Source organism: Schistocerca cancellata, chromosome 2 (genome assembly GCF_023864275.1).
Source record: "Schistocerca cancellata isolate TAMUIC-IGC-003103 chromosome 2, iqSchCanc2.1, whole genome shotgun sequence".
NCBI lineage: Eukaryota > Metazoa > Arthropoda > Insecta > Orthoptera > Acrididae > Schistocerca > Schistocerca cancellata.
Window position 1 is genome coordinate 580,063,535 of NC_064627.1, and position 27,201 is coordinate 580,090,735.

Sequence of the window (27,201 nt, forward strand, 5' to 3'; positions counted from 1 at the left end):
ATTCATCTGTCTGAAAGGATCCATGATCACAGAAAATCCCAAAATGCTCTTGAAATGTAGTGTAATGTGGTTGGTATCTGTGGCAGTAATTGTTTTGGTATAGCTGTGTTGTCTCCTGATCGTTTCCATCAGCTTGGCCGTACAAAAACACCACATCAACTAGTTCCCGATATGAACACCTGACTATTCGGCTGCTCCCATTACACTGCATCAGTCATACAGCCTGCAACAAACAAGGAACACATGGTACATGGTCATAGGAACTGTCAATCGTCAACGCCATCTACCATGGGAACGACGCATTTCCAGACACATGTTCATAGGCCCATTTTTCCTTCATTTCCAGCCAGGAAACCATTCCTGTAGTTTTTTGGTCTTATTAATGCTCACCCTGCATGTCAGTTGACGCTTTTTGTTGGTATATCATTATAATTGTAGCTGAAGAGGAAATCTAAAGGCAGAGCACAAATTACTGATGATGACCAACATGATCTGAGGAAAGGCTAGCATTTATGCTATGGTTATTAGAACTGGAACCATTTGGGTTAAGGTATGTCCACACAATGCCTCTTTCGTCATGCGCAATCACAGACACACGGGGATAATAGGGCATGCACAAAAATTTGTGGAAAGAACACATGGGTCTTCTCCTGTCCACACATAGCCTAAATGGGCAAGCAGTCTGCTATGAATCCCCTTCTTTGCTTTGGAGCTTGTGTTGTGTTCATTGTGATGAAAAGGCGACATAGAAAAAAATGTAAAAGTGACTGTGTGTAAAGCAGTATATAAGCAACAGAGGTACTGGAACTACAAAGTGGTGACTATGTTTTGTCAACAAACTTCAGGATACGGTCACAACGAGATTTTAGATTTTCTACCTGGGGGACTGCAGTGATAAGACTGTCAATAAAATTTTGTTAGCTACCTACTGGTGACTTATGTACTCGTTTGAATTATTTATTCCTCATTAAAAAAAAATTCAATTCTAATTTGTAACTTGTAATATGGAATAAATATAATTTATTATTTGATTGTCTTATGCCTCTGTTCACTGAGGAAATGCCTAACACATATTACAGTTTTTATCTATTAGCATCTGTAGGTATTGTTCTCATGTATGACACGTTCCTTAACCATGCAATTCTATTTTATACTGGAGCAACGGAACACGAATAAGTAAATAAAAGTAAAAGGTATTATTTCTGAAACAGAAATTCTTAAGGGATGTTCTTAGTCGTTGTGTGAAAGTAAATTAACTTCCAATACGTCATTTGTATTTAATAATGAAATTATGATACGTAAATTAACGTCTCTGGACTCCAAATTTGGGAGTTTCACAGACGCCCGAATCCACTAGAACGAAAGTTGTGTTCTTCGGTTTCGTATTTTTCGCATCATCAGTGTGCTCCATTCCTATTTTTAGCAGTTTAATGAGGAGCTACACGTACCTCCTCACTTCTTTTGTTCAGATGTCAGATTCCTTAGTTGTTGCACTTTGAAGTCGCCATAGCATAAATATTCGTCCACAGTTTTCGTATAGGCCTACACTTTTCATAACTTTCTGGTGCATTCTTCTCTGTTTTCTTCGAAACTCAACGTGCCTTATTCTTTAGCGGAATATGATCGGATACTTCTTATCTAATACGCGGCGCTCGGGGCAACACGTCTCGACTTTTTATTCAAATAATCTTCAGAAGCAGTATTCCATACGACTTTCTTCTTTGTCTAAAATCATCTAAAAACTCAAGCGTCCTTTGGAGTCAACAGGCATTACTGCACATTAATCGCTTAACAGCATAACCTCAACTTACTGCACAATCAAACACATGTGGGCCTGGGCCTCAGCTGTCTGTCGTCTGCTAAAAAGTGCAAAGTTTCTCACCGATGGCGGGTAGCAATGCGCTTTACGCACGGCCTCCATTTCAGGAAAGTTGCGCATGGATGAATGTGCATGCGTGATTGCGCTGTTGGAAATTTATGACCATGCGCTAAGTTGAACACTAAGAAGGCACTGAATGGACGCATCTTTAGTGATTGTTTCGAATTTCAATAACGGCTTTATATTAGATAGTTCTCTTATGCCTACGGAGACATATGCGAAGCACTTTAAGGATTGGGTCAAAGACGTATAAAAGCAGACAAAGTCAATAAAATTCGATTCATGAAATGCGAAATACACGTACCATCAGCCACATTACAGTCAATAAATAGTATGTTTGGGGGCCGATAGGTGTACTGATGAAAACCCAACATTCCATGCGACAACCAGCGAAATAAAAGTGAATAACTGTGAATGCGAACTGTGCACGGCGAATGCCAGTTGCGCACGCACACCGAGCACTTATACACCAGCAAGAATTCTTGTTTGCTTTTGAACTCATGGCTGCACCGAAGTTTCACTTTCTCTTCGATGTAAGGCGGAGAGATTTATTCAAGGCGTTCGTCGAAACTGTATTAACAACTGGAATGTAGTCGCGTTTACTTACCTCGCTACTGTATGTTTTATTCACCTTTGAACATCTTGTCGTCAAAGTTAAAAAAATAATAATTAAAAAAACATTGGGTAATGCTAGAGAGCATAAGAAAATAATAAAAGATACATATACTCTACAATTAACAAAATTATATTAGTAGTAAATAATTATACAGCAATTACAAGAATAATGCAATACATCGTTAAGTGAATAACAAAGATGATACGAAGTCGAATAGATAAATAACAGGAGGCACTAATAAAATAGATTTTCATCTACTACTTGCCGGTGTTGACCGCTACTATTATCGAATTCAGATTTTTATTACGTTCAGGAAGTCTAACCACACCGTTTTGTAATCCACAGTCACACACAGTAGGTTATTTGAAATAAATTCTTTTCGTAAAATGCACCAGTCATTATTTGCAGGTATCAATTATTTTGCGCTGTCTGCAACTCGAATACCATGACGTTCAGCACAAATAACTGCAATAATCATGTGTATGCATTTTCATTATGATAATGTTCTGAACCAAGACAGTCCAAAGACATTCTCGTGAAGATCTTTATGTACTGTGTTTATGAAAATAAGAGTTATTGCGGTATTAAATTCCCTTATATAAGACTATAGTCATTTGGAGCAATCCCCGTTTAGAGATAACCTGCAGTTACAGGAGGCCGAGGGTAAGCTTGTGTTCGAGTGATTTCACGAATAATTTTGTTTGACCAAATGTCAGGTATTGTCGTGCGCTCTAATAATTATGCAGTTGCTCATTAGAAATTTTGGCAATATCCAAAACCTAGGGGCTAATGACTCGCAGAAAAAAAGCGTGTGTGCTTTCCATTTAATTTATTTGTAGATGGTAGAAAATAAATTTATATATTTTCGCAGTAACTATGCAGTAAATGAATTTCTGGATATCAATTAAATCTGAGAATTCGAATCATTACCGTACTCTATTTGTCACTTTCAATCAGAAAATATTATCATCACTAAGTTGGTAAGGCCAGTTTTGTGTGGCGCATCTTTAATGCCTGAGACAGCATGCCTTGAAGTGATGTAGATGTTTGGAATATTGATATTTAGAAGTAGGATATATGTTTACTATTCAGTGTTACGTATTTGATCACGAAGTAATATTGTACACCATGCTTTAAATAAATTTTGAAATGCTGTTTTGATTTGACACAGATTATTCAGTGTGTTTTTGCCTCCAGGTTATTTGGCCATTTAATATAATTGGTAATGTGTGTGAGGGATATTACTGTTTTAACTGCTGCAATAGTATCTTATTTCCAGTTCAAAACGGCTGCATACCAGAAAGCGCGAAATATCAGCTGCTGTCACTATTGTGCATGGCACCTTTACAGTAGGTCTACCTGAGTTTTCATGTAGTCCTCAAAAATAGTGCCATCTATTGCTTCGCATAAGATTTTCACTTTGGCGAGGTATGGATTTATTCTACTTCAGCGATACGTCTGATTTGGAAAAAATCACATAGCCTATTTGGCTAGTAACATTTGACCAAATATCCAGAGTGAAATCAACTGATCTTATCTAGCTGACTGCAATGCTTGGTATATTATTCTTAGAGACTCTTGTAGTGACATTGAGACATCAGTACTATATCTCTCTATAGGTAGCAAAAAACTGCCAAATTAATTATTGTGTAAAGATAAGTCATACTTTGTATCAGTGCCAGCTGCAGTCAAAGCGTTTCTCCTAGTATTTGCCCAGCACTAAAGCAGTCAATGTAGCACTCATTACAGTGCACAGTCAGCTTTTCTAATTTGTCAGCTGCTGTATTCTTCACAATTTTAGTGTGCATTTTATTATTTGTATGGTTCTAGAAATGGTTATTGCTGATGGAAATATCGCATTTATTCTTTTAATTTGCTCTGATGCAATTCAGAAACAATACAGAACACAATAAAGTTCTTGCAACCAAACATCCTATTTAAAACTGCATAATATTTTCATTTGCGGTCCAGTAGTACCCAATGCAATAACACTGTCATTTGCTGTCTTGTATATTGTTTAACTTTGAAGAAAATATGTTGTCCTAATGAAACTGATTCCCCTTTCCCTCCCTCCTTTTGTCCAGTACCCTGTCACGTTATGTTGTAGGCTGAAGTATGGTAGGTGATCACTTTTGGACTCATAAAGTAAATATTGTTGTGCAGTAACTTTTTCAGAAAGTATTGCACATTCATATTTAATAATATTCTTTATCTCTATATGAACCTTTATCCAGCAGTGGATTGTGAAAAGAAATGTCTTCTCCACAGATTAAAACGCATTCAGTAACTGGACTTTTGAGTCCAAATTTTTTTGCTTTGCATACAGTAGACTGTCTTCTGAGCAAGCTTCATTGACCAACTCACAGTTTATCACCCATTACAATTCCTCGGTGTTGCTCAACTAGTTTGCATGAGAGAAATATTGGCTTAGATTGACTTAGTTGCAGGCTTAGAGGTGGTTGTCAGCATAAATATTTTATTCTGCAATGGCATGTTTGCAGCAGACTGAATAACTCTTTAACTGGTAACAGATTTTGTAGCATAACTGGTATCATGGTGTCTCCCAGACTCGAGAAATTTACTACAGATTTATACAATGTTTGTCTTTATTTATTAATTGTTTATTGAGCTCAGCTAGCTACAGCATATTGTTTGAAACATATGTCAGCGAGGTAACACATGTAATATTAACAATCGAAAAGAAAATATGCAGAGAGAGTCAGTGATGTCACAAAAAAGTGGAAGCAACTGCTTTTCTCAATAAAAATAAAACTTTTAATTACTAAACACATGCTATACCAGTCTTAAACAACCAAGAATCAAAAATAGAAACAAATTTGCTGGAAAATTTCAAGGATAAATTTCAATTTTGATGTTAAATTTCAAAGAGTCTCACAGTTCAGGCATTCCGTAAGTACTGGGTTATGGTGTCTGTCATACACACAATCCTTTGTTACCTATATTTCATCTGTTTTGTTGATACACTCATCCAAAACCTACATCGACCACGGAAAGGTACAAGCATTTCATGGGTGCACAAGTACAGCCTGGAGATTAATACTACTGACATTTCACAATAAATCTGTTAAAGTGTATGGCACTGTAGCAGTCACATATTCTATTTCACTGTCATGTTATTTCTCAAATAGAAGAGCTGTTAATAAGAACAAAAACTGTTACATATATTGCAGTGAAAAAAATATGTCCAGTTGCACCCTCTGAGAAAAGATTATTCGATGGATTCATTGCCAGAGTTGGAGATTGCAGTGAATATAAGTAAGCCCATAAAATCTTTCAGTTCCAGATCATCAGAATCATGTACAAAAGATATGTTGTTTTGAGAGTTGTTGTATTTTACCCTGTTATTCTTAGATTACTGCAGAATAGTGTTTAAAATGTCAGGAGTAAAATGTAGATTCCATACACTGTGTTATGTTGTCTTGTTCTCATATTAGTTGGTGGTTGTGCTTTTCTCTGTTGGGAGCAGTTTCCCATACCATAAAATTAGGAAACACAGTGTTATGACTATTTTGAACTCAAATCATCACCACCTGTTTTATGTTCTCTGTTTCATCACCACCACCATCATACCTGTTCTTTAATTCATATCGTCATGACTTTCTATCATGCAATCTGAATCAGAATCGCTGTTGTCCAAAACTTCATTAATGATTTCTTCCAAATGCGTGCTGGTGTTTGGTTCATCTACTTTAACAACTCTTTTAGAATAACCACTCACTATTCAAGCTGTTTACAATGCTCAAATTGACCTGTTACAGGCTGTATATTTTGAAAATTAGTTATAAGACAATGCCAATAATAACCATAACCACAATTGCTGCAATAAACACGAAATGTTAATAAACACATCTGATGATATCATACGCATGCAAGGTGACACAGAAACTTTGCTATGGAATTACTAAAGGTCAAATAGTGTGATTGGCACCCCATTTTCACAGCAAGAAGTCACCATTCCAACTGCAAGGTACATGGAGGGAAAAGGCAAAATGACTGCAGAAAGGGAAGGCATGTCCACCAGAAAGTTCAACAGACATACAGTACCAGTTAAGGCTTAAACTGCTCCATAATGGAATTCAAATTTAGACCTTTACTTTCAGCCAGCAAAGGCTTATCAATTGCCAGGAGAACACATTTCATGGTGTAACTCCAAACTCCAATATACAAGTTCCTTCTTCCTACTTCCACTAAAGCTAGTTTGCACACCCTAAAGAACTAGCATAGGCCTTTGTGAGAGAAAGGAAATGACAGAGAATGTCTTAGTATTGTTAGAGTTGTTTCCAGAATGGAACTTCACTTAGGAAAGATGAAATTAATTGAAACTTTGTGACCTTTCGAGACTCAAATCTGAAAGGTTGTCTTGTGTCTTCATGCACCTAATTCCGAGACTATACCAAAGATGCTCTGTCACATCCCTTCTCTTAGTGATAATGGATAACAAAGTATGCATGATAATCTGAGAAACTTGGAAAGATTGGGGAGACGATCTGGTACATGTATATTTTAAGTTTTTCTTGAACAGTACTCACATTTATGGAAGTGTAGAATTTCCCCCACATTTCTCCTTGAAAGATGTAGATTCAGATTCATCTGTCAGAAAAGACTAATTTCCCCATTCCTTCCCTATATATTCATGTCTTTCTATTTGAACATTTTCACTGTATATTCATGTTGACATAAAAATGAATTCATCAGTGCCAAATTTTCACATAGTGTTTAATCCAGCATGTAATTAACTATAAATACTCTGTTACACATTAAGTATTCAAGTATGCTATTTAAAATGACTGGACCAATAAAGGAAAATAAAATATCTGATAGACAACATTTTTTGAAAAAGTCCAAAGACAGGCACAAGTTTAAGAGAATTGAAAAGACTAATAGGATCCTTCCAATAGAGAATGTCAGACTTGCACAGTATTGTATGGGTAGTAATAATTAGTGTATTTAAGCCAAGTGCAGGACTCAGTACTGTCATCAGTTGTATAGATCCCATGTGGAAGTTGGTAAAGATTACGCAGTGATTATTGGGGAAGGCCAGTAAAAATAGACCTGTAGCCTCTATTAAGTAGATGATGCAATCTTCATGGTAGTAAGGGGTAATCTTAACAGCATGCATCTCTTCGGCACAACAAACCCTGGAAGGTGTGTTCTCTCAAAGATTGTGCTCTGCTAAACCTTAAGGATGAGGTAGATTAAGTAATATAACATATTAACAATGTGATGGAAGTGTGGGAGCATGTAGACAGAGGTCTCCCAGTCATGCACAAAAAGCTGAATGTCCCGTGGCATGAGGTCCAGCATGTCTATAGCGTCATGTGAGGCTGGCCCTGTAAAAGAAGGCAGTTGAAGGAATATGTAAAGACAGTACATGAATATCAGGAAACTGAAAGGATGGAATGTAGCCCAGGAGTTTGGTATTGCTCACAGCATTGTTTAAAGTGTATGGGAAGCATTCCAAACCATAGGCACTGCTGCCTAAGGGAGAGGATGTGGCCAAACATGGTCAACTACAGCAACATATTACCATTACAATTTGCAACAGGAAAGAAGGGTCCTGCATCAAAAAGCAGGTGCAATTGCAACCACATTTATCAGGACTGGAAGGCATGCAGTCATGCACTCCACAAAGGCATCTTTGCCCGATATCTGTAAATTGTGTCCCATTGATACCCGCACATCAGCAGCACCTTTTGCGTTGGTGCTGAAAGCATAAGAACTAGGCAAACAAGCAATGGGATCGTGTGCTATTCTCAGATGAGAACAGATTCAATCTGAATGGTGGTTCTGGACATCCCCTCAGATTGCAAGAGGTCCATAACATACTCAAGAACATTGTCAAACGTGATTGTTTTGGTGTTCAAGGCGTTCAGGTGGGGAGGGGCATAATGTTACATGGGCTTAATGACCTCCAAATCTTTGAACACAGTACATTCACCATTCACTGTCTTGTGACAGTGCACACCTTCCCCTTGCACATTCTTTGCAGAGTGCATCTGGCCCTTACTTTATATTTATGGATGGCAATGAGCGACCACATCGAATAGTGCATATTGTGAATCTCTTGGAATGAGAGGATATTCCGTGAATGGACTGGCCTGTCCATTCCTCCCAACTTAAATCCCATCAGGCATGTATGAGATGTATTTGGGACACACATTGCAGCACACCTGCATCCACCAACAACCATCGAGCATTTTTGACTGCTGGTGGAGAAATAGAATGCCCTCCCAAAAAGAACTTATTAACCTTGTGATCGGCCTGGGAGTACATTGCAGAGCAGGTACTGACGTCCATGGTGATTACACACCCTATTAAGAAACGTATCTGCTGTTTGCAATACCTTCATAAATCGTGGTTACTTCAGTGTTTTTGAATAAAAAGTGTAATTTCTCTGTGTCTCATTCTGTGTTTCTTTCAATTATGTTCCGTATTGTACTGCAGCAATTCTTTCTATGTATAGTCAGTCTGCAGCTCGTGGTGTAGTGGCTTGCGTTGTTGTCCCTGGATAACGGGGTCCTGAGTTCGATTCCTGGCTGGGTTGGGGATTTTCTCTGCCTGGGGACTGGGTGTTGTCATCATTATTTCATCCTCATCATCATTCGCGACTGTGGCTAGATTGGATTGTGTAGAAATTGGACTGCATAAAAATTGGGACTTTGTACGGGTGCTGATGACCGAGCACTTGAGTGCACCCCCCTCCCCCCACAAAACAAACGTCGTCATCGTCATCATCATCATCATCATCATCATCTATGTATAGGCAAAGTTTCATCGAGCTGTGTTACTTGGCAGTGGTATCACATGCATAAATTACTTTCATCCTCAAGTTTTGCACACCAGTGTATATAAATGTAGAGCTTCAGGAGTCTCAAAATGGGGATAAGTTATTGATAATTCCTGGGGTTAAGGTATTTTGTATTAGGAAAAAAGAGCTTCACCTCATTCAGTGAACAAGTCATATCCGCTAGTTGAAACTCCATTACCCTCAGTATTTTAAGATCTTCCTGTTGGTTATTAAAACAGCAGTACATGTGCACCAAAGTGAAAAATTATGCAGTCAAAGTATAAGGTAAAATCAGTTTGGAATCATATAAAGTGATTCTTCTGTCTGTGCTCTGTAGAAAAACTATACAAACTATAAATGAAAAGGAAAAAAATTAGAACATCCATAACTTTGTGCTTTTCATTTATAACAATCAGCAACATTATTAACCCTTCAACTCTCTGCAATATGAAAATAAATATAATTTCAAGATTTTTTTCACAAAAGTGACCTGTATCATCATAATAAGCAGACAATAAAAAGGGGAAGATGTGTGAAAAGTACACAATCAATAGTTTTAAGGATGTTTTTTCGCCTTGGAGCCACTAGGTTATACAGTTTTCAGCCACTTGTCATTTCATGTGATGTAATTGAAAGCAAATTTGCATTTTTTCTAGACTCCGATTTACGTTACAATAACTTCAAATGCACTTATTTTCACTGTCAGTGATCTCAGTATGGAAAAAAAGACTAGCATGTCACACACTCCTGTTGCTTTGAATGCTATAAGTAGCAGCTACAGTGCACTACATTTGTAGAAGTAACTCACTCTACCACTAGATGTCTCTGTCTTTCAATGGCATTGATGGTTTCATATTAAAGGCACTGGTACTTCAATTAATAAAATGGTGGCTTCATCAGAAATGACTGGTACTCACAGAGTTAAACAATGGGAATTCCAGGTTAGAAAATAACAACAAATTGGAAAGGATAGATTGCTACTCACTGTATAGGGGAGGTGTTCAGCTGCAGCAGACAAAATGAAAAAGTCTGCCAAAATAGTAAAGCTTACACACACACACACACACACACACACACACACACACACACACACGGCCGCTGTTGTCTCCAGGCATTAAGCCCCAGTTGCAACTAAGGTGAGCAGCAATCTAGTTTGAGGCAGGCAGATGGTACGGAAGAGGCATGGGGCGGAGAGGGCAAGGGATAGCAGAGTAGGGGTTGGGGAAATGCAAGTGCTACCAGTAAGAGCTTGCAGAGATTTGGGGGGGGGGGGGGGGAGAGAGGAAAACAGGATATGTATTAAGGATACAGGGTAGGCCTACTTATAAATGGTGAGAAAATCTCAATTTTTTATGACACTGTTAAATTCTATACTCTTTATTGATTCTATTGGTATATACATTATAGGTTTTCAAATGAAAAATGACCTATATATACCGAAGTTTAAAGTTATGGTCATGTATGCTGCCACACCCCCTTTATTTATGTTACAGAAAGCAGTATTATTTCCAAAAGAATTGTGAACTTTCTGTTTCCAGTGATTTATATGTATGATACATTGTATATGTTGGTAACAGTGCAGGTTTCTAGTGTCTGTAGATGATTATCTTTGCTAGTGTTTACTTTTGTTTCACTGAAACAGTTTGTCCACGTGTTACTGAATGTTTGTTGCCCAAGTGCTACATACAAGGTGTACTGGTATGAAATGAGCATTAAGATACAAATTTGTCGATAGGGAACATTTGTTGTGAACAAGCCTTAATTTTTTTGTTTGGTTGGTATGATATCTGTCAAATATATTTAGTATACATCAAGTCATGGGTCAAACATCATCACATGTTTTCACCGTGTTAACAATGTCGAATTTTGTACCAGAAAGTGACGATTTGCAGGAAGCATTAATTTTTTGTTTTCATTTGAAAAAAACTGCTGCAGAGTCGCATCGAATGTTTGTCGAGGCATATGGTGATCATACTCTATCAGAAGCAGCATGCAAAAGATGTTTTCAACAGTTCAGAAATAATGATTTTGATGTAAGAAATGAAGAACGTGGAAGACCACCTGAAAAGTTTGAAGACGCTGAATTGCAAGCAATATTGGATGAAGATGATACTTTGAGTCAGAAGCAAATGGCAGCAAAGCTAAATGTTGCACAACAAATGTTGCTCAAACATTTTGTGGTTTTGTGGACCTTCCTCCTCCTCCTCCCGGTAGGTTCAGCAAGTACATAAAAATACTTTTAGGTGCCTTGACAGTTGTGTCTAAGGCATCTATGAAATGTGCAGTAGACGAAACTGTAAATATCTGGTAAAAATTTGGTCTCCTTCAAATGTATAACATTGGATTAAATGGTACCTCTATTTGAGGAAGCATTTTGGAAAAGAAAATTGCATCAATTTCTTTGTAATTTTTTTAGTAACTCTAAGCAGGGTCAAAAATATTCAAAATACTTCTAATTTGTTTAGAAAGTGTGCTGCATTACCTGATATCAACAAAAAATCTGTAAAACATATACATTATAAACAGTGCCTGAAAGAAATAGGTGTTGATTTTTACATAATATTGGGCCAGAAAAGTACCCTGTATCCATAAGCCCATTGTGGGGAAGCTGTACTTTGTGGGACAGAGAGAAAAGGATGGGAAAATGACTATGTACATGGGGAGGGGGGGGGGGAATAGAAGGGTTATGTGTAATACCGGACTAGGAAGGTCGTGGTGGGGGGGGGGGGGGGGAGGATTACAGGAACAAAGGATATGTTACAGGGAGAACTGAGGTGCGTAGTGGTTAACACACTGGACTTTCATTCAGGTGGACAACAGTTCAAACGTGCATCCAGCCATCCACATTATTTAGGGTTTCCGTGAATTATCTAAATTTCTTCAGGCAAATGCTGGGACATTTCCTTTTGAAAGGTGGTGGCTGATTTCCTCCCCCATTCTTGACACAGTCTGGTCTCGTGGTCTGTCTCTGATGACCTCAATGTTGATGGTATATTGAACCCAATCTTACTTATTTTTGTTGGATGGAGAGTTCCCACCTGTGCCGTTCAGAAATGCTGCTGTTGGTGAAAAGAATGCAAATGACAAAGGCTGTGAAGCAGTTGTTAAAGTTAAGGACATCATTGCAACTGAGTTTGTGCATAACATGGCTGCTACCACAGGTGGCCCTACTTTTTATGGAGTAGGAGATGCCTGTGTCAGGGCTGGGGTAGAGGGTAGTGGGAGGATGTATGGTACAGGTCTTGCATCTAAGTCGGTTGCAGGGATATGAACCATGAGGCAAGGGGTTGTTGGGAGCAGGGGTGGAGTAGGAACGGGCAAGGATTTTGTATAGGTTGGATGGATGTGGAATACTACTGTTAGTGGGGTCAGTAGGACAATGGAAAGGACATCTCTCTTTTCAGGGCACAATGAGAGGTAATCAAAGTCCTGGTGCAGAATGTGATTCAGTTGCTCTGGTTCTGGAGGGGTACTGGGTCACAAGAGGAGTGCTGCTTGTGACCAGACAGTGGGTACGTGGGCAATCATGGGTGACTGGAGAGATGAGGCATGGGAAATCAGCTTCTGGACAAGGTTGGGAGAATAATTTCAATCAGTGAAGACCTCGGTGATACTCGTGGCATATTTGGAGGAGGACTGCTTATCACTACAGGTGCAACGACGATGGGTGGCGAGGCTGAATGGAGGGGACTTGTTGGTGTAGAATCGGTAGCAGCTGTCAAAAAGGAGGTATTCCAAAGTGAAACCCCTTTCTTAAAACAATTCAGTGTTTACTCTTTGTTGTTTCTTTCTTTTTTCTATGATAATAAAGGTTACTTCTGTGAAAAATTTTAAAATTATATTTGTTTTCATATTGTTGAGACATAAGGAGTTAACAGTGTTACAAATTGATATAAATGAAAAGTACAAATTTGTGCTTTTTGTTTATAGTTACGAAGTTATTCTACAACCACAGACATAAGAATCAATGTATATGATTCCAAGCTGATTGTACCTTATTCTTGGATTCTTTAATTTTTGATTATGATGTACATGTATCACTGTTTGAATAATTAACTGGAGGATCTTAAAGTACTGAAGGTTAGTAGCTCTGATGTGGACCAAGGTACTGATATGGTCAGCTTAGAGATGGAGGTCAACATTGGGAATGTGGGTTGATGGGCTGAGGAGGACCAGGTGAAGTGAATTGGGGAGAAGGTACTGATTGAGTTCTATAGGAATGTGGAGAGGATGTCTTCACCATCAGTCCAGATCATGAAGATGTCATCAATGAATCAGAATCATGTGAGAGTTTTGGGGTTCTGGGTGATTAGAAAGGATTCCTCTATATGGCCCATGAACAGGATAGCATAGGATGGTGCCCATTGCAGTACCATGAGTTTGTGTGTAGGTGTTTCCTTCAAAAGAGAAGTAATTGTGGATGATGGTATAGTTGGTCAGGGTGACCAGGCAGTAGGTTGCAGGTTAGGAGTCAAGCAAGCACTGGGAATAGTAGTGCTCAATAGCAGCAAGGCCATGGGCATTAGGGATGTTAGTGTACAGGAAGATGCTATTAACAGTGATGATCCTGGTGCTTTAATGGTAAAGGAATGGGAACTATGGAGAGTTGGTGGACAAAGTGATTGGTGTCTTTAGAGGGGTAATAGGTTGAAGGTGTTGGTCCGATTCTCTCAGTAATTGGCCACAATAGGGTATCTTGGGCAGTTAAGGGGGGGGGAGGGGGGGGGGCGGTTGAGAGGAGAGCTTGAGGTGAGGTAAGGATTTGACGTGGGACTGGAGTGCGAAATATCTGGAATGGGATCACTGTGGCAGGGATTTTATATGGATGTATCTGACAGCTGGCAGAGTACCTGCAGCAGGTAATCCACGTGTTTCATAAGCCTTTGTCAGCAGGCAGAATTATAAGGTCAGAATCAGTTGGTAGGTTGAAGTTCTTCCTTCAGAAGTGAGGCTGTTTTCCATGTTGAAGGATTTGTGCAATGACAGTGAGGCAGTCTTCAAGGTTGGGATATTCTGGAAAGTTAATAGGGGATGATGTGGGGGCAAAGGTGTTAGATCATGGTTAGATTGTGAAGTAGATTGAGTCAGGCAGGGTTCAATATTGGTTTTCAATTGAGTCTGATTGGTAGAGTTAGTGGCAAAAAAATGTTTGCACTACAGGAACCGGGAGAAGGAGAGAAGGTCTTTAACAAGCCCAGCATGATTGAATGTGGGAGTTCGGCAAAACGTAATGCCTTTAGAAAGGACAGTTACCACTGTGGGACTGAAGCTTTTGGAGAACAGGTTCATGAGTGTGTTAAGTCTGTTTAGGCTCTGGATTCTGTTGAGGTGACAGGAGAGTGTTTCTTAGGGTTTGTTAAAAGTAGTATGTCTACAAGACAGGATTTGTTGTCTATGAGGGGTTGTGGGATAGATTTGATGGAGGTTTTTGAAGTGATGGTGGATAGTGGCAGTCCAAGGTAACTGCTTCACAGTCTGTACCATCAGATTCTTCCTACTAACACCAGCTTTTCTGAATTGCACAGGTGGGAACTCTCCCTGCAACATATCATTTGTTCCCATGACCCCTTGGTCTCAACATTTGCTAGTTCCTGTCCTCCAGCTGCCTACCTCCTTCCCTGCTCCCACTTGAGAACTAGTACACTCCTTCTATTCTTTCCCCTTCTCAACTCTTCTTTCTCTCTTCTGTAACCCCCCCCCCCCCATCCCGACTGCACAGCCTCCTGATGCTGCCGCTAACAGCCCTGTCCTGTCTGCACCATATCCATGCACGCTCCCACAGGCAACACTAGCATCTTCACCCACCCCTATGCTGCTATCCTTCCACCTCCCTGCCCCACACATTTTCTATGCCCCCATCACATATCCCTGTTAGACTGCTGCTCACCTCAGATGCAGTTGTTGCCTTGCCTTAGTGCCCAGAGGTGTCAGTGGCCATATGGTGAGAGTTGTGCTTGTGTGTATGTGTATGAAATTTCTACTTTTGATTAGACGTACTCCAAAAGATGAACATTTCTAGTATTCTTTTTCATTCTGCCAGTCTGACTGAACACCAACTCTTTGTGGTGAGTGGCAGTCTATCATTTCCATATTGTTGTTGTTCCATTCTTGACTTTCCATTGTTTGAACAAATATAGGGTTGGCACATAAGTTCACAACGTTTTTCCATAAGTTTAATAAAACCAACAGATACACGTAATAGAGACTTCAGTCATCAGTAATATTCTCTCCTTCACTATTTACAACTGTCTGCCAGTGTTGGAATAAATTTTCGATTCTGCGACTGTTTTGAGGCAAAGAACTCGTCAAGTCATGTTTGGAGTGAATTTTCATGTGGAAAGGAAGTTCCTTAATGGTTGTTGGATAGAGACAAAATGTGGAAAGCTGAGTGCACAAGGTCAAGTGAATAAGGTGGGTGCAGAATGATTTCCCAACCCAACTCCTGTATAGGTTTTTTTGTCAGTTAATAGCTGGGGGTGTATTTCCTAACAATGTTCAATATGCCATAATAATACCCATCTCTAAGCAGACCACTTCAAATTACAGACCCATTTCACTTCTTCCAGTCATTTCAAAGGTTTTTGAGAAAGTAGCCTCTGATTGAATACTGACACTGTCTTAGCAGAACTGGCTGTCAGTTTGGCTTCAGTAAAGGGCTGTCAACAGAGAAAGCAATAAAACATCTCGCAAATGAGATTGTAGCATAGCTGGAGAAGAAACATTATCCTGGTAGCATATTCTGTGACCTATATGTGGATCAAAATAACAGGCTGGCAGCTAGTTGTTCACAGGACAACCACCGTAGCAATGGCACATCAACACAAGTTTGGTTGTGCCTTCTGTCCTGTAGACAGTTGTCATACAACTCTAACGCCTCAGCTGTTTACAACAATTGCAGTTTGTAACATAAGTGTTTTGACTTGTTCTTCTATGCTTTATTTCTCAGTGCGGTATTTTTTTTTTTTTTACAGAATGTGTGAAGGTAATCCACAAATTGCATATGAAACTGATAAGACTATTTATTATGATCCTACAAAGCAAATTCAGTACTGTATGTTCACGGGGAAAATATGAAAGTACTTAGTATGCGTAACTGCTACTGCTGGAGTATATTGTACTTGCATGAAACTGCGAACTGACGTCACCCACCTTTCATTTTCAACTAGACACTTTGTTGTTCTCATACAGGATAGTCAAACTCTTTGATCATGTAGATCAGAAAATTGTACTAGGTAAATCAAAGTGGAATGGCATTCGTGGCATCTCCTCTTGAATGGATTGAGTCATTTTTGTAACAAAAAGCAAAAATTCACATTGGCACACAATGTAGCAGGCACAAAATTACAACAGAAATGGGAAACAACATATTAGGTCCCACAAAAAGTGGCACTGTGTGCACTCATGTTCTTAATCTGCATAAGTGGTCTTTCAATATTTTTAAAGGGCATTTCAAAAACTATACTGTTTGCTTATGAAACAAGCAAACTAAGCATGTGCCTTGTCACAGTCTTGCCAGGCACAGCTCAGATGATTACTGAAGAAGCATGCAACTGGTTTGCAGCTAACAGTCTGTCTTAATCTCGCAGATTAATACTATGTTGTTTCAAACATACAGTAATGATCTATTGGCACCAGAGATAGACTTATTTATCATATACATTTTCTAAAATTCAGTGGTGTGCAGTAGGATAACAAAATAGTGAAAGCCTAAATAAACTAGGTTAAGCCAGCATGTCTTGCCATTATGAGGACATCTCATTTTGTTTACCTAAAGGCAATTGCACTGATTGACTGTTCCATCAGTTCCTGGTAGAATGTTGTATACATTTTGAACGGAAACACGCACAACACCAGTTTCACCGAGCGAGGTGGCGCAGTGGTTAGCACACTGGACTCACATTCGGGGGGGACGTTGGTTCAATCTCGCGTTCGGCCATCCTGGTTTAGGTTTTCCGTGATTTCCCTAAATCGCTCTAGGCAAATGCCGGGATGGTTCCTTTGAAAGGGCACGGCCGACTTCCTTCCCCGTTCTTCCCTAATCCGATGAGACTGATGACCTTGCTGTTTGGTCTCTTACCCCAAACAACCCAACCAACCAAACCAATTTCTGGCTGTTAAGTCATCATCAGGTACAAAGTTATGTACCTGATGATGGGGTAACAGCCAAAATCAATTTTGTGAAATAAGCAATAAATGCTGTTGAACATTATACCAGTGCAAGTGTATTTTCATAAAGACAAGTGTGTTGGTTTATTTTCCATATTTTGATTTCTTGTGTTGTGGAATTATTTTTGAGGTAGAGCACATAAAGCAAATAAAATGTTTATTCGATAGAAGCAAGTAGTGAGAGTATTATGTAAAGCAAATAACCATACATTTTGGAGGAAGCTTTTTATGGGTCTTGGAATTCTATCTCTCACTTCCAATAAATTTACTTCTTTATAGTTTTTGTTTCATTTTCAGCTGAAGTGTGACCTACACAACCACCATACCAGACACAGAAACAATTTTCATGTAGACTTTGCTGCATTGTCTATGAGTCAGAATGAAGTTCATGTACTCTGATGCAATGGGTATTCATTAATCTCCTGTCTAGAATTAAATAAGAAACAGAATGTGTGAAGGTAATTCACAAATTGCTTAATCAGTTTTAAATAAAATTCAAAATGTACATCACTGACCACTCTTACAAGTTAACTGAATATGTAGATCCAAGGGTCAAAGGCTTGTGTTAGCTGCAAGGGACTGTCATAAAGTGTTACTGATATAAAAAAAGTTACGTAAGTAATTTTTTGTTTGTTTGGAGGTGCATGTCTGAAGTCCCAGTAGCCATTAAAATCACTGCACCAATGTACCGTAGCACGCTGCTAGAAGAGCCAACACAAAATGGCACCACCCACTGATAAAGTGAGTATTGTGTGGTATTTTATTTTCTGCATTTAAAGGGGGTAAACAATGCAATGATCCTTGCTGCATTGGTGGGGGTGTACAAAAATGATACACCATCTTATGGTGCAATGGTTAGGTAGCCCAGACACTTTCAATGTCGTTAAACAAGTCTGAATGATGAAGAAAGAAGTAGCAGACCATATCTCTGTGAAGAACCAGGAACCAGAAGAGAACTGGAGGCCCTGGTGCTCAAAGACTGGCATCTCATAATCAAGTGATAATGGAAAAATCTTCCATCAATCAGTTTTCAATATCTTGAACAACAGTTTTAAAATGGCAGATTGTCACCCACTGGGTTCCACCACTGCTGTGAAAGCCATTCAAAAATCCTGCCAAACATAGACAGCAGCAAAAACGTTGCAGCTGTGTCAGGCCAGTAAAGTTTCTTTAACTGTCTCATCACCATGAACAAGTACTGATTGTATCACTCCGACCCCGAGACAGAGGAACAAAATAGAAATATGTGGCTGCACCACTGACAAAGAAGGCAAAGTCACAGCCATTGGGGGCAATGTGATGCTGAGTGTTTTTTGGGATTGCCGTGCTTTGGTGCATATAGATTATGTTTATAAGGAGCAAACTATCACAGGAATATACTGCCAAAATGTCTTAACAAGGTTACAAGAAATTGTCAAGATAAGTATCATGGGATCTGAGACGGTGTTTTTACTGCACAGTGATGCCCCAAATGATTCATAAGACACAGTCACATATGCTGCTTCCCTCGAGTATCAAAATGATGCTGGCACATTTTAGTGCCTTTTTCACTAGAAACCATCTCCAACCAAGCTGTAGCAATGTAGTTGAAGGAAAGCATGTTGTTGTGGTCTTCAGTCTAGACTGGTTTGATGAAGCTCTTCATGCTATCCTGTGCAAGCTTCTTCCTCTCCTAGTAACTACTGCAACCTACATCCTTCTGAATCTGCTTAGTCTATTCATCTCTTCTCCCTCTACGATTTTTACCTTCCACGCCGCCCGCCAATGCTAAATTTATGATCCCTTGATGCCTCAGAACATGTCCTACCAACTTCTAGCCAAGTACTAGTCAAGTTGTGCCACAAATTCATCTTCTCCCCAATTCTATTCAGTACCTCGTCATTAGTTATGTAATCTATCCATCTAATCTTCAGCATTCTTCTGTAGCACCATCTTCTGAAAGCTGCCAGTCTTTTCTTGTCTAAACTACACTCCTGGAAATGGAAAAAAGAACACATTGACACCGGTGTGTCAGACCCACCATACTTGCTCCGGACACTGCGAGAGGGCTGTACAAGCAATGATCACACGCACGGCACAGCGGACACACCAGGAACCGCGGTGTTGGCCGTCGAATGGCGCTAGCTGCGCAGCATTTGTGCACCGCCGCCGTCAGTGTCAGCCAGTTTGCCGTGGCATACGGAGCTCCATCGCAGTCTTTAACACTGGTAGCATGCCGCGACAGCGTGGACGTGAACCGTATGTGCAGTTGACGGACTTTGAGCGAGGGCGTATAGTGGGCATGCGGGAGGCCGGGTGGACGTACCGCCGAATTGCTCAACACGTGGGGCGTGAGGTCTCCACAGTACATCGATGTTGTCGCCAGTGGTCGGCGGAAGGTGCACGTGCCCGTCGACCTGGGACCGGACCGCAGCGACGCACGGATGCACGCCAAGACCGTAGGATCCTACGCAGTGCCGTAGGGGACCGCACCGCCACTTCCCAGCAAATTAGGGACACTGTTGCTCCTGGGGTATCGGCGAGGACCATTCGCAACCGTCTCCATGAAGCTGGGCTACGGTCCCGCACACCGTTAGGCCGTCTTCCGCTCACGCCCCAACATCGTGCAGCCCGCCTCCAGTGGTGTCGCGACAGGCGTGAATGGAGGGACGAATGGAGACGTGTCGTCTTCAGCGATGAGAGTCGCTTCTGCCTTGGTGCCAATGATGGTCGTATGCGTGTTTGGCGTCGTGCAGGTGAGCGCCACAATCAGGACTGCATACGACCGAGGCACACAGGGCCAACACCCAGCATCATGGTGTGGGGAGCGATCTCCTACACTGGCCGTACACTACTGGTGATCGTCGAGGGGACACTGAATAGTGCACGGTACATCCAAACCGTCATCGAACCCATCGTTCTACCATTCCTAGACCGGCAAGGGAACTTGCTGTTCCAACAGGACAATGCACGTCCGCTTGTATCCCGTGCCACCCAACGTGCTCTAGAAGGTGTAAGTCAACTACCCTGGCCAGCAAGATCTCCGGATCTGTCCCCCATTGAGCATGTTTGGGACTGGATGAAGCGTCGTCTCACGCGGTCTGCATGTCCAGCACGAACGCTGGTCCAACTGAGGTTCCAGGTGGAAATGGCATGGCAAGCCGTTCCACAGGACTACATCCAGCATCTCTACGATCGTCTCCATGGGAGAATAGCAGCCTGCATTGCTGCGAAAGGTGGATATACACTGTACTAGTGCCGACATTGTGCATGCTCTGTTGCCTGTATCTATGTGCCTGTGGTTCTGTCAGTGTGATCATGTGATGTATCTGACCCCAGGAATGTGTCAATAAAGTTTCCCCTTCCTGGGACAATGAATTCACGGTGTTCTTATTTCAATTTCCAGGAGTGTATTTATCGCCCAAGTTTCACTTTCATACATGGCTACACTCCATACAAATACTTCCAGAAAAGACTTCCTGACACTTAAATCTATATTCGAGGCTGTCAAATTTCTCTTCTTCAGAAACGCTTTCTTTTCCATTGCCAGTCTACGTTTTATACCCTCTCTACTTCGGCCATCCTCAGTTATTTTGCTCCCCAAACAGCAAAACTCATCTACTATTTTAAGTGTCTCATTTCCCAATCTAATTCCCTGAGCGTCACCTGATTTCATTTGACTACATTCTATTATCCTCATTTTGCTTTTGTTGATGTTCATTTTACCATCCTTTCAAGACACTGTCCATTCTGCTCAGCTGCTCTTCCAGGTCCTTTGCTGTCTCTGACAAAAATACAATGTCAACACCACACCTCCAAGTTTTTATTTCTTCTCCACAGATTTTAATTCCTATTCCAAATTTTTCTTTTGTTTCCTTTACTGATTGCTCAGTATACAGATTGAATAACATTGGGGATCGGGTACAACCCTGTCTCACTCCCTTCCCAACCACTGCTTCTCTCTCATGCCCTCGACTCATAACTGCCATCTGGTTTCTGTACAGATTATAAATAGCCTTTTGCTCCCTGTATTTGACCCCTGCAACCTACAGAAGTTGAAAGAGACTATTCCAGTCAGCATTGTCAAAAGCTTTCTCTAAGTCTACAAATGCTAGAAATGTAGGTTTGCCTTTCCTTGATCTATCTTCTAATATAAAGTGTAGGGTCAGTATTGCCTCAAGTGTTCCAACATTTCTACGGAATCCAAAGTGATCTTCCCCGAGGTCGCTTCTACCAGCTTTTCCATTCATCTGTAAAGAATTCATGTTAGCATTTTGCAACTATGACTTATTAAACTGATAGTTCGCTAATTTTCACACACGTCAACACCTGCTTTCTTTGGGATTGAAGTTATTGTATTCTTCTGAGGGTGTTTCACCTGTCTGATACAACTTGCTCACCAGATGGTAGAGTTTTGTCAGGGCTGCCTCTCCAAAGGCTATTAGTAGTTCTTATGGAATGTTGTCTACTCCTGGGGCCTTGTTTTGACTTAGGTCTTTCAATGCTCTCTCAAATTCTTCATGCAGTATCATATCTCCCATTTCATCTTCATCTACATCCACTTCCATTTCCATAATATTGCCCTCAGATACATCACCCTTGTTTAGACCCTCTATATACTCCTTCCACCTTTCTGCTTTCCCTTCTTTGCTTAGACCTGGTTTTCCATCTGAGCTTTTGATATTCATACAAGTGGTTCTCTTTTTCTCCAAAGATCTCTTTAATTTCCCTGTAGGCAGTATCTGTGTTACCCCTAGTGATATATGCCTCTATATCCTTACATTTGTCCTCTAGTCATCCCTGCTTAGCCATTTTGCACTTCCTGTCGATCTTATTTTTGAGACATTTGTATTCCTTTTTGCCTGCTTCATTTACAGCATTTTTATATTTTCTCCTTTCATCAATAAAATTCAATATCTTCTGTTACCTAAGGATTTCTACTAGCCCTCGTCTTTTTACCTATTTGATCCTCTGCTACCTTTACTATTTCATCTCTCAAAGCTACCCATTCTTCTTCTACTGTATTTCTTTCCCCATTCTTGTTAATCGTTCTCTAATGCTCTCTCTGAAACTCTCTACAACCTCTGGTTCTTTCAGTTTATCTAGGTCCCATCTTCTTAAATTCCCACCTTTTTGCAGTTTCTTCAGTTTTAATGTACAGTTCATAACCAATAGATTGTGGTCAGAGTCCACATCCACCCCTGGAAATGTCTTACAATTTAAAACCTGGTTCCTAAGCCTCTGTCTTACTATTATATAATCTGAATCCTTCCAGTGTCTCCAGGCCTCTTCCATGTACACAACCTTCTTTCATGATTCTTAAACCAAGTGTTCATTATGATTAAGTCATGTTCTGTGCAAAATTCTATCAGGTGGATTCCTCTTTCATTCCATACCCCCATTCCATATTCAGCTACTACTTTTCTTTCTCTTCTGTTTCCTACTATCGAATTCCAGTCCACCATAACTATTAAATTGTCGTTTCCCTTCACTATCTGAATATTTCTTTTAACTCAGCATTCATTTCTTCAATCTCTTCATCTGTGGAGCTAGTTGTCATATAAACTTGCACCACTGTGGTAGGCATAGGCCTCGTGTCTGTCTTGGCTACGATAATGTATTCACTATGCTGTTTGTAGTAGCTGACCCTCAATCCTGTTTTTTATTCTTTATTAAGCCTACTCGTACATTACCCCCATTTGATTTTGTATTTATAACCCTGTATTCGTCTGACCAAAAGTCTTGTTCCTCCTGCCAGTGAACTTCACTAATTCCTACTATATCTAACTTTAACCTATCCATTTCCCTTTTTAAATTTTGTAAACTACCTGCCCAATTAAAGGCTCTGACATACCACACTCCAATCTGTTTCATTTCTCCTGATTACAATGTCCTTCTTGAGTAGTCCCCACCCAGAGATCCAAAGGGGGGCTATTTTACCTCTGGAATATTTTACCCAAGGGGATGTCATCGTCATTTAACCATACAGTAAAGCTGCATGCCCTCGGGAAAAATACGGTTGTAGTTTCTCCTTGCTTTCAGCCGTTCACAGTAACAGCACAGCAAGGCCATTTTGGTTAATGTTACAAGGTCACATCAGTCAATCATCCAGACTGTTGCCCCTGCAACTACTGAAAAGGCTGCTGCCCCTCTTCAGGAACCACAAGTTTGTCTGGCCTCTCAGCAGATAGCCCTCCATTGTGGTTGCACCTACAGTACAGCTATCAAAGTCCATCGTTCATGGGAGGGGGGAAGGAAAGCATTTGTAGGCATATTTTTAGACTCACAGAAGCTTTTGACCCAGTCAACCATGCACTTCTCTTGCAGAAACTGAGGGCATGCAATACCACACAAACAACTCTTGAACTCCTATCTACTTACCTAAAAAAAAAAAAAAAATTAAAAGTGTAAACAATGCACAAATATAAATTATCAAAACAAAATGAGGAAAATCAACATTCAATCTATTACTGAAATGGTAAAACAGGGTGTGCTGCAGGGATTAATATTGGGACCATTCATTTTTCTTGTGTATATAAATGATATAATACATCCTTCTATTTCCCATATTATTATTTATGCTGATGACACCTCTTTATTGTTTTATGATGACAATGAGCAGGATACAGCATATTTCTCAACATGTGGGATGTCTGAGGTGACTAAATAGTTTAGTAACCAAGGGCTAAAAGTAATACCAAAAGTCATAGTTACTGGAGTTCAAAGCAGGTAACTTGTGGCACAGGCATATGGGACATATTTGTGGAATTTTGTACACAGACAATAAAGATTGTAAATTCCTTGGTCTGCATTTAGAATGCAGCCTTCAGTGGGAAAACCATGTTAAATATGTATGCATAAAAATAAGCAGTGCACTTTATTTGCTTAGCCATCTGTCCAAAATTGTACACAAAATTTTGTAATATGAGACTGTCTTCCCATTTATAAGTTGTGACATATCACAGGCTCTATTTGGTACAAGAATTTACCAGAATCAGTAGGAGCATATAATGGGGACCATTCAAAAGCAAATTAAAAACTTTTGTTGTAGATATATGTCTGTATTAGCTGTATATGGTATGTATTTAGATATAAAATGCAGACTGCCAATAACATAAGATGGGAAATTTATTAACATCAAATTTAAATTTAAATGTTAAGAAGTTGTTTATGAAGGAATTTGTCTGGAGTGTAGCCTTGTGTAAGTGACATGTGGACAGTAAATCGTTGGAATAAGGAGAGAAATGAAGCTTTTGGAATCTGGTGCAACGGAAGAAAGGTGGTTTACATAACTAATGTGGAGGTAATGAATTGGATTAAGCAAAAAAAAAGTTATGGCGCTACTTGATAGGTTGTATCCTGAGGCATCAAGGAGTTGTCAGTTTTGTAGTGGAGGGAAGTGTGGAGGTTGAAGTGTCTCTCACTAAGATACAGGGAAAACAGCAACCAAGTTTCAACAAATTTATTGACAGTGAAAATATTTCTGCTATGACGTTAAGAGTAAAAGTAGCAAAATACAGCATCTCACTACTCTGAAGTCGTCTGACTATATCTAGAAGACAGTAACACAACTAGGAGCTTCATAGGAAAATACGCTTGCAGGGAAATAAAGTTCTGGAAATGTCACTCTGGTCATGTCCAATAAAGGCACAGAATAGTTGATCCTTAATGCAATCTATATCCACAGAGGAAACAAAGATGAAAGCTGAGAACTAGGGCGATGGTGTTGGTCCCTATGATGGGCTTTGAGACTGTCCTGAGACAATGAAGTGAGTACTACTCGCCCGGATGCCAGGACAGGCTCTCAAAGCCAGAGGAACTGGCTCACATGGCCCATATGCTGGCATTTATAGCTGTAGCTGTGAAATACTCTTGATACTATTTTCTTGTCACTTGTTGTGCCGACTGGAATAGGCTGCTCAGAAGTGGCAGCCTGTGTCAGTGCTGGTACCACTGTCTGGTGTCCAGTCATGACTGTGACAGGGAGAGCTCATGATGCTGAGGTGTGGAGGAGCCATGTAGACTGCATGCATGCCTGAGGGGTTGCTGCTCCCTTTTTTGTAAATCTCTGATACTGGAGAAGGTAAAAATTGTTGGACATAAAGGCTCAACTGTGGTAAGCAATTTCGAATGGATGTATCTTGCAGTAATTATGTAGAGATGAAGAGGCTTGCACAGGATAGACTACTGTGGAAAAATGCATCAAATCAGTCTTTATATTAAAGATGATGATGCCAACAGCAGCAGATCAGACTTATTAGAAATAAATGGAATGCTATTGTATGTGGTGAAAGGCTGAAATATGCTTTCGCAATACACAATATTATAAAAGTGGATATAAGTGGCTTCTAATTATAGAGCCACCTTCCTCCTTCCTACATACTAAAAGTTTCAGAAAGTATCTAATAAGTGAATATTGAATCATCTTTTTGAAGATAATCTTTTAGCGACTCTTCACATCGGATTTCATAGAGGAATTTCTATTGCCATAGTAATATATGATCTCCCACACTCAGCTCTGGTAGACCCAAAGAAGAATTGCCATTTTATTATTGTCTGTGACCTTGCCAAAGTCTTTATTATGTAGATCATAAGAGTCAGTTGGGAACATTAAAATTTTCGAGCATTAAAGACGTTCCCCTTGCATGAATGGAATCATATCTTAAGAGAAGACAGAGGATCATGTTAACAAGTAGCACAAAAATAAAACTAATTTCAGACTGGAGAAGAAACAATAAATATGGTGTATCCCAACATTCGTTACATGATCTGCTCCTGTTTTTGACTTTCATAAATGATTGAGGGACTTTTGAAAAACTGAGATATTTACTTATGATATACCCATATGCATGCTGTTAAAGGGCTTAACTCATCAGTCTGACACAGTTTAGAGAACAGTGTAACAAGCACACAATTGGTCCATGACAAACAGTTTAGCTTGAACAAACTTCCTGAAATATTAAAACTATGGTACAAGCTGGAATTCAAACCTGGAACCTTGTCTTATATGGGTAATCCTCTTACTAACTGAACTAGATAGATGTGACTCTGAATCTGCCCTCACAGGTTAACTCTTATAATGCTATTAAAAAAAATCATTCTATGCTGTTCAGGACACATACACAAATTACTTAATGTACTATAAATAGAAATCAGTGGGCATACTAAATGAAGCTTTACATGGGGAAATTAATAGGCTTGTAGATGAATGACTAGATGGCATTAGCACATGTGCAAATTAAACAATGGTTGTACCTATATCCACACAACATTTACTATTTTCTCATATGCTTCTGTGAAGAAATGAGTAATATCTATGTTTCCGATGTCTTATAAGTTTTCCGATGTGTTTATGTAGTTTGGAGCATCTACAGCTTGTGATCTGACAATAGTCTAGCCATAGGCAGTAGCAATGCAGCAGCAGTTCATAGGCTGCGTCTATGACTGCTTTTTTTAGTGTTATATTTCTTATTCTGTAGATGGATAGAAATGAAAGATAGAGACTAAATATGACTACAGATGCAGGGAGAATTGGTCCCTGTCTGGAAATAGTTGGAAGCTGATTTGGCCATGGTCAGTAGACTTCAGGCTCATACTAAGGGCTGTAATGACATTGAGGCATGTGACACCTTTAGTGTCATCTGGAATCCCTATTGTTTCAATGCCTTCCATTTGTTCAGTTCACATTCATCTTAGTGTGAAGGATGCGAATCTCTGAGTGGAGAGCAAGAGTGGGTCTCAAACATTGGAAAC

The 27,201-nt window shown here is 39.9% G+C and overlaps 1 protein-coding gene across 8 annotated transcripts in view; it reads left to right on the forward strand.

Moving 5' to 3' along the window:
* Positions 1-3,006: 3,006 nt before the first annotated feature.
* The window catches only part of LOC126146981 (uncharacterized), a 148,478-nt gene continuing 124,283 nt past the window's right edge, over positions 3,007-27,201 (forward strand). For 3 of the 8 annotated variants that reach the window (XM_049915656.1, XM_049915664.1, XM_049915663.1), the window contains exon 1: positions 5,693-5,771. In XM_049915656.1, coding sequence (XP_049771613.1) covers positions 5,732-5,771 — 40 coding nt within the window. In that variant the 5' untranslated portion in view covers positions 5,693-5,731. The other 5 variants (XM_049915662.1, XM_049915660.1, XM_049915659.1 and 2 more) reach the window with 5 other exon arrangements.